Here is a 17,988-nt window from a genome sequence, read left to right as displayed (position 1 = left end):
AGTAAGATTTGGAAAGCCAGGGGGTTAGTTATTGGAAATTTAAAAGAAAAGCAGTGAAAGCTTCCCCCACACCCACCATTCTATAGAATCACAAAGCTTTTCTAGTTCAGAGACTTTTGCTATATTGTGCTTGAGGGGTTGTGATCTCAGAATACATGAATAAATGAGGCTCTCTTATCAGACTTATTCAGATAATTAGGTACTTCTTATTCATGGCAGGGTTCACATATTATGCTAAGCCAAACCCAAGCCACATTATGTGTGATTAGCACACATATGGGAACCCAATTAGTATTATCTTGCTCTCAACAGGTTTTCCATCTTGCTCCGTTCTACTATCACAAACTCTTAAAGGAAAAAGCTATAACTGAACTTGGATTTTGTAAATTCAAAGCATCAGTTTTGCTAGCAGACAAGTAAGTAGCATGCTCCCTATAAAGTAAGTAGCATGCTCCCTATAAATGAGGACTGATTGGAGTCAATGTGTAATAGAGACTCAACTGAGTTATATAGTTTCTCGATATTGAAGATAGTCTGAAAATGGTTCATAAAGTTGCTTAAGCCACAACTCCCATACTTGATGTGATATCTAATATCAGGATGGATAATGGTTTGGCTTTTTTGACTTTGGCTTTAGTTTTTCCAAAGAGTATATGCATTGTAATGTTTAACATGTTCTCTTGCAATCAAAATTCAATGACTGTGTCAATCATCTCAGATATATGTTCATCAAAATAATGGCATATTATCAGAATTTCAATTTGTTTATACACATACCGGTACCTTTAGAAAGCAAATCTTGATGAAAATACTGAATGAGAAAAAAAAAATCATTCACAAATATTTGGTTTCTGTTTAGATCATATACATTTTTTTTCCTTTTCACAATGCAATGTTTGGGAAAAAAAATAAAGGCAAATTGATAGGCAATGGCAAACAGATGTTTAACTTTGTGAAAATGTAATTGTATAGACGAAAAGAAATGGTGGGATATTTATTTGTATCAATAGGAGTATTATATAGGATTCATTCTAGTTCTTGACATTACTGTTAGATTTTTTTCGGTTATGTAACTAGCACAGATTTAATCTCTTATAGAGATGTACTCAGAGCATAGCTACGTAGGCTCTCCCTATGTAACATTAGTTACATAATGCTGCATAGGGAGAACTTACATAGCTATGCCCTGAGTACATCTCGGTCAAATTGATGTTAAATAATTCCATGTTACTCTTCATTTAAAGCTGCCATTGAGTTGTCAATTCCTTTCAGTCACAAATGTTAATGGAAATGCCGCAACTCGGGTCTATATATGATGCTTGGTTTTTCATCTGTTCTCTAGGCGATTGGCAGGCTGAATTGAGAACTAAAACAGTTGTAGAAATAATCTAAACCTGATAAATGTCTGATATAGCCTGAAAATTAAATGTGAGGAATGTCTCCCAAATGGTCATAGTGCTGTTCATATTTAACAGGCCAACTCCAGTCATAACTCATCCTCCATTTGGACTGTGTATCAATGGGTTTTTCCCACATCCTTCCCCTCATTATAAAGTAATCTATTCCTTCTTCCACTGATCAGTTATGTGATCTGTTTGGTGGGTTAGCTGAAATCTTCAGATATGCCCTGTGGGGATTCTAGAGCTATATTTCTGTTTGGTTATGTGTGGTCACATATGGTTATGTGTGGTCACATATGAAACACTCGATACGACCACCACATATGTACAGAATTGGAGGGGCACTGGAATTCAACATTAGATGCAAAATAATACCAACCAGTCAGATTTTTTTTTCATATCCACCATTGTATTCTTTGTAATAAGCAATTTTTTTGAGCCTCATCCACTACATTTCACAGAACATTGGCTTACAAAAGTGCTATTTCTGAGCATTTCATCAAAGCAATTGTAAACCATAAAGGAGGTCAGAAATACAGTAACATAAGAGGGAAGTGAAGGAGGGAAAGGTCTATAAAGGCACCCAAGCTTATCTAAACATTCCAAATCATGGTTTGATAATCAGTCTGAATGACTCTTCTAACTGGGGTGTTCAGATGAAAAGCTAAATTCTGCAGGGACTTTAGCACAGAGAAAGGCAATGCAAGGCTGAAAACACTACGGTATACACATTCCGTTGAGTCACAGTGTACTACAACTTCACAACTCCATCCTATTTGATGGCTCACCACCAGTCCTCTTTTAGGATGACAGAAGGCTTCACTAATTTTGGGGGTCATCCTTAAAGATGTTTCAGTCAATCAATAGCAATAGTAGCATTGTTCAGCTGTCTCAAGAAATATATTTAACTGCCTTCCTGGTAGAGACACCAAAGTCGTTTTATAAAATATTATACAACACCAGCTACAACCATGACAATATTTTTAGCAATCTCCTGGGCATATCTAAGATGAAAGCAAAAGAAAAGTATTTCCTCTACTGACTTCTTGTCCATTAACGATCACCTTATTTGTTTTTGACCGGAAGGAAAAGCTTGTTATTAACAGCTAGAATCTATGCATTATTATTGAGTTCCACTAGAGGGAGCAAATGCTCCTTAGTTACATTTAACTTAGCCTACTCTATCTTCTTAGCTAAGTGCTAACAAATTTTGGGAAATTTCAGTATCCTTGTCTTTTTCCCCAGGGTTCTCTATCCTTACACCAGGGGTGGGTTTCTACTGGTTCTGTCCACCTCTGTAGAACCGGTAGCTCTGAAGAGCAGCAGACAAAGAACCGGTTCTATGTCTGCTGATGTTTTTGCCCACCCGCCCATCCGGGGTCTTACCTGATCTTTATTTCCTGATTTTTCAACTTCAGCTGCTGAACGAGGCACAGCTGCAGTTAAAAAAGCAGGAAAAGAGGGCTGTTTCAAAGGCTGCTTCTCTGCACACAGCGTGCTGATGATGATTTACAGGCGCGCAACTCATAGTGTGCAGGGAAGCTCGTAAATCCCAAACCGGTAGTTAAACTTGTCGTATCCCACCCCTGCCTTACACCTAGTTAGGTTTCCTCTGTTTGGAAAATAAGGCTAATGGAAAGTGAGAAAGACCTTTTAAGGGAATGCCATTCCACTAAATCACTGAAGAAAATATCTATCCAAACTTTAGGCTAATATAAGGTATGAGGGTGAAGGTTTGTTCTCTGAGCTTGTGGGTTGGTTTCCAAATGTTCAACGCCAACTCACAAGCTCAGAGAACAAATCTTCATCCGCATCCTAGATACAGATATTCACCACTATTGTTAATATAAGGTATGGTTAGTGGCTACTTCAACTTGCTGTTATCAACAGATCAATTTAACAGCCAGTGTCTGATCTGAATTCATCAGTTTGTTTGTTTGTGTCTAATGAAGGAAAGTAAAGGCTATGGTTTTCCCAGTTGTGATGTATGGCTGTGAAAGCTGGACCATAAGGAAGGCTGAGCACCAAAGAATTGAGGCCTTTGAACTATGGTGCTGGAGAAGACTCCTGCGAGTCCCTTGGACAGCAAGGTGATCAAACCGGTCAGTCCTAGAGGAGATCAACCCTGACTGCTCTTTAGAAGGCCAGATGCTGAAGATGAAACTCAAATATTTTGGCCACCTAATCAGAAGGAAGGACTCACTGGAGAAGAGCCTAATGCTGGGAAAGATTGAGGGCAAAAGAAGAAAGGGATGACAGAGAATGAGGTGGCTGGATGGAGTCACTGAAGCAGTAGGCATGAGCTTAAATGGAGTCCGGGAGATGGTAGAGGACAGGAAGGCCTGGAGGAGCGTTGTCCATGGGGTCACGATGGGTCGGACAGGGAGAAGCAGCCAGATTTTAGGCATGAAATAAAAAAGTTGCACCACTGGTTTCCAAACAGCAGCTCTGGGAAATCTACATAGTTATATTATTATTTTAAATAGTTCTAAAATATGATGTAGTTTTGGTTTGTCCAATACATTTGAACAGATCAGTTAAAGACTTAGTAATCTTTTTCCATCTTTAGATCCTATTCTAAACATTCTAAAGTACCCAGTGGGACTTCATTTTAACCAGAGCAACTTGTGACAGATGAACCTGGAATACAATACGGTAAAGGATTAACTGAAGATTAATCTCCATGTTGGCATTTGCAAAGAGAGAGGGATACCGAGATAGAAATCTAGAGCAGCCTAGCAGACTTATTTATGCAGCTTCTTTTTATGGTTTTTTCTTTTCAGCCCTTCCAGATTCACAGCATCTGTGATTTAGATACAGAAAAGGAATTTGGGGGAGGGTGAGGAACTAAGCTGTTTCTTCATCTGCCCATGATGATTCTGATCCTAGTCAGAATCCTAGAATTATTTTAAACACTAACAGTTGGAGGTGGTTATTGACAAAATAAGCTGGATACCAGCAGAAATGGTTGTTGCCTGTTTAATCAGAACAGCTCTGATTCTCCCCACCCCACACCCGCAAATGTCTGTCTGCCAACAGATCAATAGATAATTTTTTTCTTACTTGGAAGTAGCACAACTAGCTGCGTGAGAATGGGAATATTATTAACCTGCTTTTCTCCTGTTCTGCTCTGTTTTCCACTCCATTCTCCATTCTTAGATCAAATCACCTCAGAAGCTCTGTTACACCACCACATAGGGGGCGTGCATAAGCGCACCAACATGCCTACCGTCCCTGTCCTATTGTTTCTTTTATTTTTTATCTTTCTTATTTGTATCCATGTATTCATAACTATGGTTTTTTACTTATACCTATTATCTTGTAAGCAATTGACAAAAATAAATTTTAAAAAAATCTTTTTTGGACATTACTCTTGCTACTGAACTTTCCAAGAAATATCTAGGATGGTCCTTGGGGGTTATGCTATGAAACATGTCAGAGGAGCCTGAAGTGGACATGTTCTCTCCATGTGAAGGGAAGGATCAGAAATAAAGGTGATTTCGTGGAGTTGCCAGCTGCCAGATTGTAACAGGCACTATGCAAGCATCAGAGGAGAGGTCCCCAAAAGCAAATAATGTATTTTTCTCTACTTGTCATAGGCATTATATTTGCCAATAGATACCATAAAGAGATAACTCATTAATTCTCTTCAGACAATTTTCTGCCCTAGAAATTTCCTTCAACGCAGAGGAAATGGAGAGCATAGCATTTTATGTTAGAACTTAGAAGCATGATGATTTAGCCACCAAACTACAGTGAATACAGAAAACTGTCCTGTAATCAGTTTTTTGAATTTCCAAGAGTACCCAATGGTTTGGAGAACTTTCAGCACATAAAGCAAAGTGAATTTTAACCCTCATTGGCCTCCAATGAGAAATCTGAAAGAATCAAGTTGTACAGGGGTGGGATTCAAATTTTTTGGCAACCGGTTCTGTGGGTGTGGCTTAGTTGGTGGTCATGGCTTGGTGGTCATGTGACCAGGTGGACGTGGCTTGGTGGTCATGTTATTGGCCAACTCAATATCACTCACATCGTGGCACGCTTCTCCTTGCCTGGCCTCTCATGACTGTGGGGATGCTGCAACAGTCGTAAGTGTGAAAAATGGTCATAAGTCACTTTTTTCAGTGCCATTTAACTTTGAATGGTCACTCCACACAAGCAAAGTACCAGCAAACGAAGGGGAAAAAAACTCCAGAGAAGTTCCTGAGACAGGAAGTCTAGTCCTGCCAAGAATGTAATAAGGGTTAATTAAGAGGCAGTTTCTGTAAGCAACACCAGAATGTTTCCTACCTGCCTTCTTTACAGGATTAGGCCAATAATTTCTTCTAACTGCTTAGAATGTTAACAACTGGTTTTGGTGAATAGGTGCGAACTGGTAGTAACCCACCCCTGAAGTTGTAGTATCTTTCTCTTTATAGATGATTTACTCCCTAGGCTCATCACCTGATGTACCTATTTCATATACTGTATGTATTTCTTCCTGGTATTAAAGGACAGGCTGGGCATTTTTTAAAACCATGGATCTTGATAAAGGAAGTTGAGAAGAAAGCAGAGCCAGTTAATATGACAGGAATGGACAGCCAAGGAGTTACAGCAAGCTACATGGAACTCTCGTTTGAGAATAATGGTCCAACCACAATGCTCTACAATGAAAAGTGTGCCATTCACTTCCTCATGAAATTCCACTGCTATCATACTTCTGCTGTGTCTAGACGAATCAATTTGGCTTTGGCTGAATGAAATGACAAGCTGAGCCTAGAACTCCCCTGGCAATAGGGTGGGCGAGGTTCACTTTTTGTTGACCAAGGAAGAATCCGGATGTGACTCCATGATTTGATAGATGGTTTCCCGGAAATGATGGTCCTGGCTTAGCTTCTTGGCGGCTTGCTTCAGCTCTTCTATGTTTTCTGCTTCTGAGTACATGAATGATTGTGATTGCCGCACTGAAAACAAGAATGGTATACAACACTAGGAAACTTTACTTATTTGTAATCCTTACAATGGCAAAGATTTGTGCGTTCACCTTTCCTCTTATTTATGTTTTGTGGTTGATGACATTTTGCACTATGGAAAACAGTGGGGTAGGTCTGTAAAAATCAGGCCTGGGAATTAGAAAAGGTCAGTACTGTGGGAACAAGGAGTAAAATTGAGGTTATCAAACAGTTTAAGTAACTAGGTACCAATCAAAGAGGAAAAAAGATGGCAGTCAACAAAACACAGATTAATACACATAATGGAGCTATCACAATGTACCAAGGGTGCCTTTCTCAATTAGATATCCTCTAGATGTGTTGGATTATAACTCAGAATTTCTAACAGCCATGCAAGCTGTAGCCATATATGGGATTGATTTTGCCCCCAGAGATCAGCTTCATATTAAACCAATAAAGTACAGCCATAGTTTTAGAACTTTAATTAATGTGGAGAAACTTGTCAATCAATGAGTGCCTTTTTCCGACCTCAAGGTTATCATTAGGAAATCAAAGGTGATTTCTGTTTCTGCACCAAAGTGACTACAAATTATGTCTTTTTTGCAAGATAATAAAAAAAATCCCAAACCCTGAATTACCTATAAACTATAAAAGAAACAGGGACAAGTAATACTTACAACTATTCCATGAATTGCTACATCTGCTACGACGAAATCGGCAGCTTTTTATCCTGCGAGTGGCAGCCTTGTGAAGGTACACAGAATTTTTCATGATTACTGGCATCTTGGCTTCTAGTTCAGCATTCCGGATACATTCTTCAAAGAATTCTACAAGATGATCAGAGACAGGGGAAATGGAATAAATCCTAGCCTTAGACCGTTGTTCCTCAACCTAGCACTTCAATGCTTCCGTGACTTTCTAGAATTACAATAAATGACCCTATCAATAGGAATATTATGGGATTTCAAGACCCCCCCACTTATTTAACGGGCGTCAAGTTATGAATGGTCCATACAACTTTGAAGATGAAGATATGGAAATTAGCTTATGCCTTTAAAAAAAATCAATTCTGAGATTTCTGTATGTTGCTTTTTAATTGAACCATATGCAAAATATTTTTATAAAACATTATTCTTTCTCCTTTGAGACAATTTAAGGCAAAACTATTAACTGTTATTACAGCTTTATATCCTATGTTATTTTATTCGTTTAAAAATTGTGTTGACAACAAATGCTGGGGGGAGGAGAGGGACAAATGAAACATTTTTGAAAGCTTTTCTGATCTAAAGCTTGCTTACTGTTTGTTAACTGCCCCTTATGAGGTTTCTGGGATATGATCCCCATAGCAGAAAATAAGCTATTTCAGTTTTATTCTAACCTTGTGCTTATTTTACTCTCAGGATAATTTAGGTAGTGATGGAGGAGCATTTAAAGCTCAGTTGATTTTGAACTATTATGTGCCATCAAATTGGTATCAGCTCTTACAAGGCATGATGATCCAAACTCTGTCAAGGACCTTGGAGTACTCATCTCTAATGATCTAAGTGCTAGAACCCACTGTAACTACATAGCCAAGAAGGCATTAAGAGTTGTTAACCTAATCCTATGCAACTTTTTCTCTGGTAATATCACATTATTAACTAGAGCATACAAAACATTTGCTAGACCAATACTTGAATACAGCTCATCAGTCTGGAACACTCATTACGTATCTGATATTAATACAGTCCAGAAATATTTCACAAGAAGAGTTCTACACTTCTCTACTCATTGCAGTATACCTTATGCCACCAGACTTGAAATTCTAGACATAGAAAACCTAGAACTACACCGCCTTCGGTCCGATCTGAGTATAGTATATAAAATTATATATTGTAATGTCCTACCTGTCAATGAATACTTCAGTTTCAACCATAACAATACAAGAGCACACAATAGATACAAAGTCAAGGTTAATCGCACCAAACTTGATTGTAGGAAATATGACTTCAGCAACAGAGTGGTCAATGTCTGGAATACTCTACCTGACTCTGTGGTTTCTTCCCTAAACCCCAAAAACTTTAACCTTAGACTGTCTACTATTGACCTCACCCCTTTCCTAAGAGGTCTGTAGGGGACCTGCATAAGCATACCAACATGCCTACCGTCCCTGTCCTATTGTTTCTTTTTATTTCTCTTATATGTATCCATGTATTCATAACTATGTTTATACTTGTACCTGTTATCTTATAATTGCTTGACAAAATAAATAAAAATAGATAGATAGATAGATAGATAGATAGATAGATAGATAGATAGATAGATAGATAGATTTTTCTCCAGGGTGATCTGTCCCCTTCCTGGTCCCTCTGTAACTGATGAGCGCATCATTGAAAACCCAAAGGACCAAGTTGGGGAAGGTTTTCCTAAAGAATATATATATATATATTTGCTAAGGCTCTTGATGGCACATAATCAAATAATTCAAAGCTTAGTATAATTCAGAAGTTATCAAGAATGTACAGAAATGTGACAATCACTCCATAATTAAGCATGCAGGAAGAGTATTGCTGATGCATTTTTGAACAGAAACAACTTACTATCAATACTAGATGTTGATAGAAAATTATTGTTAAATAAAGTTTGAATTTTTTATAAGTATATGTCATATAACAGGTAATACCACTCCTACCTAAGTTGCCCTATTGCCCAAACCCCCCCACAATGGTTTGGAAAAGAAGAATGTTATCATTTTTGGATGGTGGTAGCAAGTTTCTAAAATATAATTATCCCCCAAATAATACCCCCCCCCCCAAATCATGCTACTTCTGACTAGATAAATCATTTCATCACACCAAGAATGCAAACTCAGGCAAGTAAAAAATGATACTTGGGGGCAAATTAAACATGGTATTAGCTGTGGCTTTATATCAGGGCTGTCAAACTCCTGGCCCATGGGCTGGAAGCATTATGCACCACCCACACCCAGTTTAGCGAAGAGGGGGAAAGTCCCAATACGTCACGTGACGCTGCCGTGATGACGTGAGTTTGGCACCCCTGTTTTATATCTTGGCTCCAATAGAAGGCTGAATTTTCCATTCCTGCCTGCTTCAATTCTAATCACACACATTCACCAATATGATCAGCAGCTTCTGTTTGGTTTTTGAAAAGATAAAGTCCTCCTTCGATTTTACTGCTGGAGAAAGTATGGACACTTTTATATAGTTTCCTTAGGAGCAATGTTTTCTTGTGGAATGAACTATGGTTTAGTCTAGTGTGTCTGAACCTCAGAAACTTTTAACACGTGTGGATTTAAACTCTTAGAATTCTTCAGCCAACATGCTCAGAGAAGGGATTCTGGAAGTTGAAGTCCACACATCTTAAAGTTGCTGGGGTTGAAAATCACTGTTCTAGTCCAAGAGGTCTCCAACCTTGGCAACTTGAAGCCTGGCGGACTTCAACTCCCTGCGCAACCATGCGGACTTCAACTCCCAGAATTTTGGGAGTTGAAGTCCGCCAGGCTTCAAGTTGCCACAGTTGGAGATCCCTGCTATAGCTTGTGGTCTCTGATTTAAGTATTGTTTGCTTAGCTTCTCAATCCAGCTATCACCTGCTGAGGTTGCATTTTTTTTTAAAAAAAAGGAGGGAGATGAAATACAAAGATACACTTCATGCTTTTTAAAAATTTGACCCTCCTTCAGGAAGTTCACCCATGATTACTTTTCCCCCTCATGGACTTTGTCAATTTATATTTTTAGACTGCCAGAAATGCTACAGCAACATTCCTGAGGCCCATTATGCAGATTCACAACTCACAGTTAGGCAAGGATTCATTGGCTAATGCTTCCAGCTGGAGGCATCTGCAAGGTGAGACTTCTTTTGAAGTGGGAGCTTTATTGTGGACTCTACAATAGAGTAGAGGCTACTCAGCAGCGATAGGGAAGGTCCACTTACTTTTCAGGTTGCTGACATCCGCTTTCATTTTTTCCTCCTTCTCTTTGTTGCGATGCTTGCAGTTTAGGCCTTGTTCAAGGCTCTGCAGGGCCTCTTCAGCCTCCTGCAAGCGTTTCTCCAGGTCCATACGCACCTTCACTTCTGCCTGAGCCAGAAGGAAAGGAGGCAGTCCCCCAAAAAATCCAGAAAAGAAAATACAACAGCAAATTGCAAACAGAAGCAAGAAGTGTGTGTGTGTGTGTGTGTGTGTGTGTGTGTGTTTTTAGAACATTTGGTACACTGCCTGGGGGTAGCTCCAGTTCCCTTCTCTTGATGTTATTTTATTTTGTGTCATTCAGCAGTAGAAGAAGGGCAAGTGAGATTGTTGGCTGACTCAATAACACAAATTGGGCCACCTTTTTTTTGTCTAGAGCAGGGGTATCAAACTCTATTTCATTGAGGGCTGCATCAGGTTTGTGTTTGACCTGGGGGGAGGGGGCTGGGGATGTGGCCAGCTCAACATCACTCATGTGATCAAATGCCACTTTTGCTAGTAGTGGCCCTCATGGGCTCCGTTTTCGGCTGCAATGGCCTCCTGCAGCCCTCTGCCAGCAAAAACGGAGCCTGTGAGGGTTGCACACGACCCGCACCAGCTCAGTTTTCACTGGTAGAGGCACCGTGGGTTGGTCCTTTGCTGTTTCCAGGCCAGCCCCACAGGCCAGATCTAAGCACCCTGTGGCCCGGATCTGGCCCCTGGGCCTCCTTGAGTTTGACATCCCTGGTCTAGAAGGACAAACCAAAAATAGTTTTGGTGAGACAGAGCTCAGTGAAAGGATGAACTAATGGGACCAGGTGTTTCATGTGGACAAATTCAAAAGGTCTCATCCTTTTTTTTTACAAAAATGGGATAAATGGTAGAGCGGGGTCACTGTTCATCTCCCTTAAGTCTGTTTCATGTAGACACTACATGACAGGAGGCTGAACTTCATTAATGAAGCCATAAGGAGTTCTGGAAACTGAAAAAGAGAGTGGGGATAACTTTAGGCCTAAGAACCACCTTCTACCATAATAGAAACTGTACTACCATACCTTGAGGTCTCTCTCAGTCTTCTGCTTCTCAGCTGTCAGCTCAGATAGGGAATTCTGTAGGGCCTGAGACTGGGAGGAATAGAACTCCCTTTCTTCTTCCAGAGCTCGGGAGCGTTCTTCATTCTCCTTCATTCTATGAAGTAGCAGAGGAAAAAGCATTCAATGATAACCTCACCTCATTTCTCTCCTTCCTGCCTTTAATTTGTAGGAGTGCCAGCCTGCAACAACACCCAGGCTGACTTTCTGCTCCAAGAGGGAACAATAGATTCCTCTTGCAAATCTCACTTGCTGTTCCTACTTTTTGTTAAAAAAATTTTTTTAACAAGAATAATGACATAAAAACAACCATAAGAAGGGCTGATGGGACAGAGGAAGAAATGAGCCAGGTCTATGGACTGCACTGTTTCTCTAAATGTGAAAAGTCAACTCCCCAATTTGTAATATTTGTGGGTTGGAAGTCTCTCCCCGCTCACCTTTTCTCTGCTAAGAGTTTCTCCTTGAGCAGCTGGTGCATTTTCTCCTCAATCTGATGGAGGCTATTCTGCAGGTCCCCAGTGGCACTGGTTTGCTCCGAAGGGCTCTTTTGGGGCTGCAAGTGACTTCCATCTTCTTCCAGCCTCTCCAGCATGCTTTGTTTTTCCAGAGAGAGTTCCTGAGAGCCAACACAGACAGGTTAAGCAGTGATCATTCTTCTTCCCCTTCCCCATGACGGACTTTTCGATGGGTTACCTTTGAAAAAGGCAACTTCCACAACATTAGAGTTGTGGGATCAAAAGGATGGTTGTCATCGCCAAGCTAGCAAGGCATCTGTGCTTTAATGCAAAATTTATCAAAGAGAAACCTAGCAGATTATTTTTTATTAGAATAATAAATTCATATTGGTATCAAATAGGGAATTTTCTATCTGTCATGGAAAATTAAATGCACAGGTGCTACGCCAATAACAGGTGCCAATTGTGAAATTAGAATTGTGAAATTAGTCTATCACATTCATGAATACAGGAAAAAAAAAACCTGATAACATTTCTGAGAAAATTTGCAAAACAGAAGAAAGCTGATGTTCCTACTCCCAAGAGAACTCTTCAAAGGATCATTTCACACAGAGTACCAGACATAACAAAAATAAAGGCGACATCTTACATTCCCACATAAAGGAACAGAGAAAAAAGACTGTGCAGGCATGGCTTAATATATGTGAAAACCTGAAGTGAATAGCCAGGAGCAACTCAGCTGCTAAACTAAGCCAAATGATTTTCATACCTCAGGCAAAAATATCTCCCAAGATCTCTATCCCTGTTAGTACAATGACAGGGACAATGAAATCTCTAACCATCAGCAGCAGAACATCCCCAAACAGCAACTGCAGGCAACTTCCTCATTTGACTAAGCATCAGCTTAGCTTGGAGACGGTCCATTTGCCATTAAGAACAGGAATGGAGATTCTGTATTAATGAGCTGCATTCTTTGTTAGGATTTAGAGCTTAGAAACCAAAAACATTGAGGCCCCAAACATATAAAAAGCAAATCTGATAAACAAAATCTCAAGATGTGCCTGTTTCACTGAATAAGCCCAGTATTTCTGGCAGGTAGGAGCTCCTACTATATAAATTACTTCTTTAAGTGCCAGTGACTATGTAATTAAAGGGGCATGTAAAAGAGGAGGCTGGGGAAAAACATAAGAGTACAAAAATGTGATTGGGTGGGAGGGTGGAAGGAAGGAATTCTTAAAAAGACATGTGCTTGAAAGGTTGAAATCACCTAAGACTAACAAGGGTACTAAATGGGTCCCTAAATGGAGCGCCTAACAAGAATGCTCAGTGGATCCAGCATGCTGCACTCATTTGGGATGGAGAAATGGAATGAAAGAGGATATGGTTGACTGGAATCCTGAGCAAGCTGTGTTTGGAACCTCAGCATTTCTTTGCAGCTTTTATTTGTAATTTCAATCATTTAGTTATTTCTAAGGAGGCAGTTTACTAATCATCGAAGGCTGCCATCAGGAGAAAAATCAAACACCTACTTCCAATGTCTTCTGTAATGCTTCTGTCAGAGTTTGCAGTCCTTTCTTTTCTTCTTCTACTCCTCTGAGGGACTGGGCAGTCATTTCCAGCTCTCTGTGAAATAACCATGCAAAGGCCATTGAAAGCATATTTTTCAGTTCTGTGTTGTAATACAAGACTGAGGATGGGCATCCTTTTGATCGTGTAAGTTTTCAAAGAGGAGACATTCAGGATCACAATAGGCACGGTGGAAATAAAAATGAGGGAAATTTTATTTTATTTTATTTTTTTAGAATAATGAGGGTATACTTGAGTGCTCTATTTTTTTTAAAATGGACTCCAATTATGCTACAGTTTTAACATATTTCCTAACTCAAAAATGGCAGGAAACCACATCCCCAAAATGTTGGCATTGGAATTTTAGAGAAGTCTTAAAAAAGGAAGTCAACCATACATATTCAATCCTAGAATTTCAAGTTGTGTATCTTTGTTTTGTGACATGTCTCATATAGTTACATTGCCAACACGTTTAATATGCAATATAACAGATAATACATAATATAAAGATAGAAAAACACCTTGAGAAAAAAAAAATAGTTATTGAAAAATCTAAGAACTCTTACAAGGACATTGGATTTTTTTTTTTTTCATTACAAGTGACCTGATTTTATGAGAGTATCAGCAGGCACCAACATGTATTGTTGGTGCTATATCTTAAAAGTGGGATAGTTTAAGATAAGAGATAGATGCAGCGTGGTATTTAGAAGAAAGTAGAAAACACAAATGTCTAGTACTTTCTGTCCTTTGCTTTCTGTCTTATCAGAAGAAGGTCTGTGTTTCTCTTTAAGTCAGAGGTCTCCAAACTTGGCAAATTTAAGACTTGTGAACTTCAACTCCCAGAATTCTCCCAGCCAGCTAATTCTGGGAATTGAAGTCCACAAGTCTTAAAGTCGCCAAGTTTGGGGACCCCTGCTTTAAGTGGAAGTACAGTATTCACAATATATAGATACACTGTCTTATATTTCTGCATTTTTGCTACTGGCAGAAATTCTCATCTCTTTCCATCTCCTGGATTTAGGCTCAGGCAAGCCATTTCTATACTCCTTCCTCCACAGAGGTTCACCATCCTATTTCTGCATTGTTTAGAACTTACCCAATCCAGTGACTGCAGCAGCAATGTGTGACCCACTATCTCCCATTAGTCAGCTGGGGTGAAAGAGGGAAAACTCTCATTGGTTCAGGATGCTTTGAGGTGAGAAGAATTAAAGATGATTAAAGTTGAGTTTTAAATTTTTGTCTGGAATGAGGAGGGAAGTTGAAATGTTGATAGTGTGGAAGTGTCTCAAAAGAACTGATTTCTCCTGAAGACGGCACTCCTTCAGAATTGTAATGTTGTACAAAATTTGGAAAATATTTCTCTCAGCCAACTCACCACTCAAGTTGTACAGATAATACTAACTAGGTTGTGAGCCATATTTAAAAATTATTACCACCAAAGCCAGCTATTATTTGGTTCTCTTGATGGCTGAGAGGCATTACCGTTTAATCTGCTCCTGTTCCACTCGAAGATCTTGTACGACTTCTTCAAACTGCTGCTTTTCTGCCTCCAATACTTGGTTGAGATGCTCCAGGGCCTTAAGAAAAAGACAATAAATGCAGAATTCAAACGACTGCAGAGTTCGCTTTCTAGTTAAAGTTTGAACATTTACACAGCTGTGTAACATGTATAACTTACAGTAAATGTTGACGCTAGTGATCAGATTTGTGAATCTGCCACATATGCATTTTTTCCCTCAGAGATTGCCTTTTGAACAAACATTGGGAACTTTTCTAAAATAGAGTGCTTAGGAAAGCATTTTTTTTTTTAAATGATGGGGCGGTAAAGACAGCATCTACTTTAAAGTTGTGCAACCACAACTAACATTTTTCAGTCTTAAGGGGAAAAGTATGCTAAGAAAGTAGACAGGTAAAAGCACGCTCTCAGCATTGGGATGGCATAACTCCCTATCACACAGCATAATCACTAGGAGTTTAGTCTGCGATCAACCTTATGTTGTATCTGTTTGATCCACAATGAATAAATTGCTGTTTCAAAACAGTGGCTGCCTTGGGCTTCAAGGAGCAGGCTGTCCTCCCATTCCAGGATTGCCTTCATCTACCCACTACTTCCTGGGTTCCATTGTTAACAACCTGGTGGACTTTCCTATGTTTCAGAGTGCCTAACTAACAGGTAGTGGGCATGGAGAGGTATATGGAGTAAAGCATGAGAGAGTACTACTAAAGTTCCTGCCCAATGCAACATCTCCTCCACATTTGTGATCTGGGCTATCTCTGAACATGGCCCAGATGCTCCGAACGAATGCTGAAGTCATGCTCAACACTAGGCTGCTGACAGGCCACAGGGATGGAGGAGAGCATGATGTGAAGAAGCCAACAACTGCAAGCAAATTCTGTCCTCCTTGAATAGTATACAAGACAATGGCAGTGATGGCAGGGAAAGACCAAGAAGCACAGTTCTGATCTCATGGCTGGCGTCCTCCCAACTAATAAAAGCAGTCAAAAGCATAAGCACATGAAACTCTTTGTCTGCATAAGCGGCAAAAACATTGTAATATACCCAGTGGTACCCACTATTTGAATTAGACAGCAACCTGCTTAGGTGGTTGAGCTACTGAAGAAGAGCCATAGGAGGAGAAAATGGAGGTGGCAGGAAAAAGGTAGTTCTAGTGGTCACCAGAGCTGCTGCCATAATTGCAACAGGGGCTAGACTGACATCCCAAACTGTGGCAAGATATGTTGATGACTAACTACCCAGAAATACCTGTCTGATCAAATGGTGTGGTCCATCTTAACCAGGGAGTTGCACAAATAGCATAGAATCAACTGGATAATATTCTGCATGAGTCAAAAAGAGGGCTGTGGAAATATCTACAGACTGCTCACATCCTGGACATGAATTGTTTCAACTTCTACCCTCAAAACAACGTTATAGGGCATTACACACCAGAACAACTAGACACAAGGACAGTTCCCCCCCCCATGCCATCACTCTGCTAAACAATTAATTCCCACAACACTGTCAAACTATTTACTAAGACTGTATTATTATTCTCATCCTTCCTATTACCTATTTCCTTTTCTATTTATGACTATAACTTTGTTGCTTTATATTTTTATTAGTTCCTAGTATTTATATTGTTTATTAGTTCCTAGTATGATTTATGTTGATTGCTTATTTAGTATTCTATGACTATTACTAAGTGTTGTATCTTATGATTCATGATGAATATATTTATGATGACTATGATTTATCACATATCTTTTATGTATACTGAGAGTTTATGCACTGAAGACAAATTCCTTGTGTAAAGAATAAAGAAAGAGTAAAGAATTACTGTAAATAGTGACAGAACCTAACTCCCTTTTCTCCTCAAATTGATCTCCTATGTAGTATTATTCTAGTATTATTCACAGGAGAACTCATTTTTTTAAATTCAAGTTTAAAAATAACAAATTTGTACTCTGGGCAAATTGTATCAAGGGAATTGGGAAAATACTGCTTTAAAAACAGGAGCAGCAAAAGACAATTTTAGCTGCCTCAGCTATGAACTGTGAATAAAAAGTGGGTTATTATCTAAATTAGGCAACAATTGGTTCCAATAATAATTCCAACACATTTAAGTTTCCTCAGGAAAAGGGATTTATGAGATAGTATAGGATTTACTTCCAGAAAGCATGGGTAGAATGGCAGGATGCTCAAGGATTGGGAATGTCCACATCCTCCCCTATCAGATATCTCAGCACTCAAGACTTCTCCACTCAACTTTTCTGCATGTTTCCTGCATGTTGGCCCCACTAGATAGTCCAAACCAGGAAATCAGCTCCATGGGAAGGCTGCAACTACTTTTACTGGGATTGTTTATTATATTATACAAGCAGAACCTTGCAAGTCTGATTGTGTTGTATCTCCTCCCTCTTCTTACACTCCAGTGAATCAGGATGGCAACTGCCTGAACCACTTCCAAATGTTGTTTTATTTCTCTGAACTTAAAAAAAAAAATCAGCACCTTTTGCCCAGGCGATATGTTTTCTCCCACATATCTCCCTCAAGGTCACTTTCCTTATTTTCTATATTGCAGGCTTGAACTACCCCTTCTCCCTCCTCACATGTGAAGCGTAGGAGGAGGGCAATGGAGCAACAGAAAGCTAAATTTCCAATTCTCTTTTGAATGAGAGCTGAAATTATATGCCAGAGTGGGAAAGGAATTATTCCCTTGTTTTATCACAAGGTCTCAACCTCAAGGGTTCATCCAGGTGTCGCTTTTATTAAGAACTAGAAATGTTGCTCTTCATAGACTTGGGACACCCTTTTCCAACTCCCTCTCTCCATTCTGACTGTTAACATTAAACATTATCAAGCTCCTACCTTTACAATAGTAACCTATTTGCAGACACTAAACCAAGGCAGGGAGGCAATATCCCTGAGTGAAAGAAAGGCAACATTAAAATGGCAATGCAAGAAAAGGTAGTTACTGACACATGTTAGTACTCCAATTTTTTCAATATGTGAAAGAATCCCTCATCTTACAAATAGAGACATCCGGTTATTTCAAGTTGACTGGCAAATACTGTGATTGGCCAATAGCCTAATGAAAA

General features: G+C 39.4%; 1 protein-coding gene across 1 annotated transcript in view; it reads right to left on the bottom strand.

The window, feature by feature from the left end:
* Positions 1-843: 843 nt before the first annotated feature.
* Positions 844-17,988, bottom strand: part of PLEKHD1 (pleckstrin homology and coiled-coil domain containing D1) — a 40,176-nt gene continuing 23,031 nt past the window's right edge. The window contains exons 7-13 of the mRNA XM_026708863.2: positions 14,872-14,966; positions 13,353-13,446; positions 11,806-11,984; positions 11,333-11,465; positions 10,265-10,409; positions 7,009-7,158; positions 844-6,343 (exon numbers count right to left, since the gene is read on the bottom strand). Coding sequence (XP_026564648.1) covers positions 6,189-6,343; positions 7,009-7,158; positions 10,265-10,409; positions 11,333-11,465; positions 11,806-11,984; positions 13,353-13,446; positions 14,872-14,966 — 951 coding nt within the window. The 3' untranslated portion in view covers positions 844-6,188. The remainder of the gene's footprint in view (positions 6,344-7,008; positions 7,159-10,264; positions 10,410-11,332; positions 11,466-11,805; positions 11,985-13,352; positions 13,447-14,871; positions 14,967-17,988) is intronic.

This window comes from Pseudonaja textilis, chromosome 1, assembly GCF_049901715.1.
Source record: "Pseudonaja textilis isolate UNSWEBS1 chromosome 1, rPseTex1.2, whole genome shotgun sequence".
In the NCBI taxonomy this organism is placed as follows: Eukaryota; Metazoa; Chordata; class Lepidosauria; order Squamata; family Elapidae; genus Pseudonaja; species Pseudonaja textilis.
The sequence above is the reverse complement of the archived record's forward strand: the minus strand, read 5'-3'. Positions and strand labels throughout refer to the sequence as shown.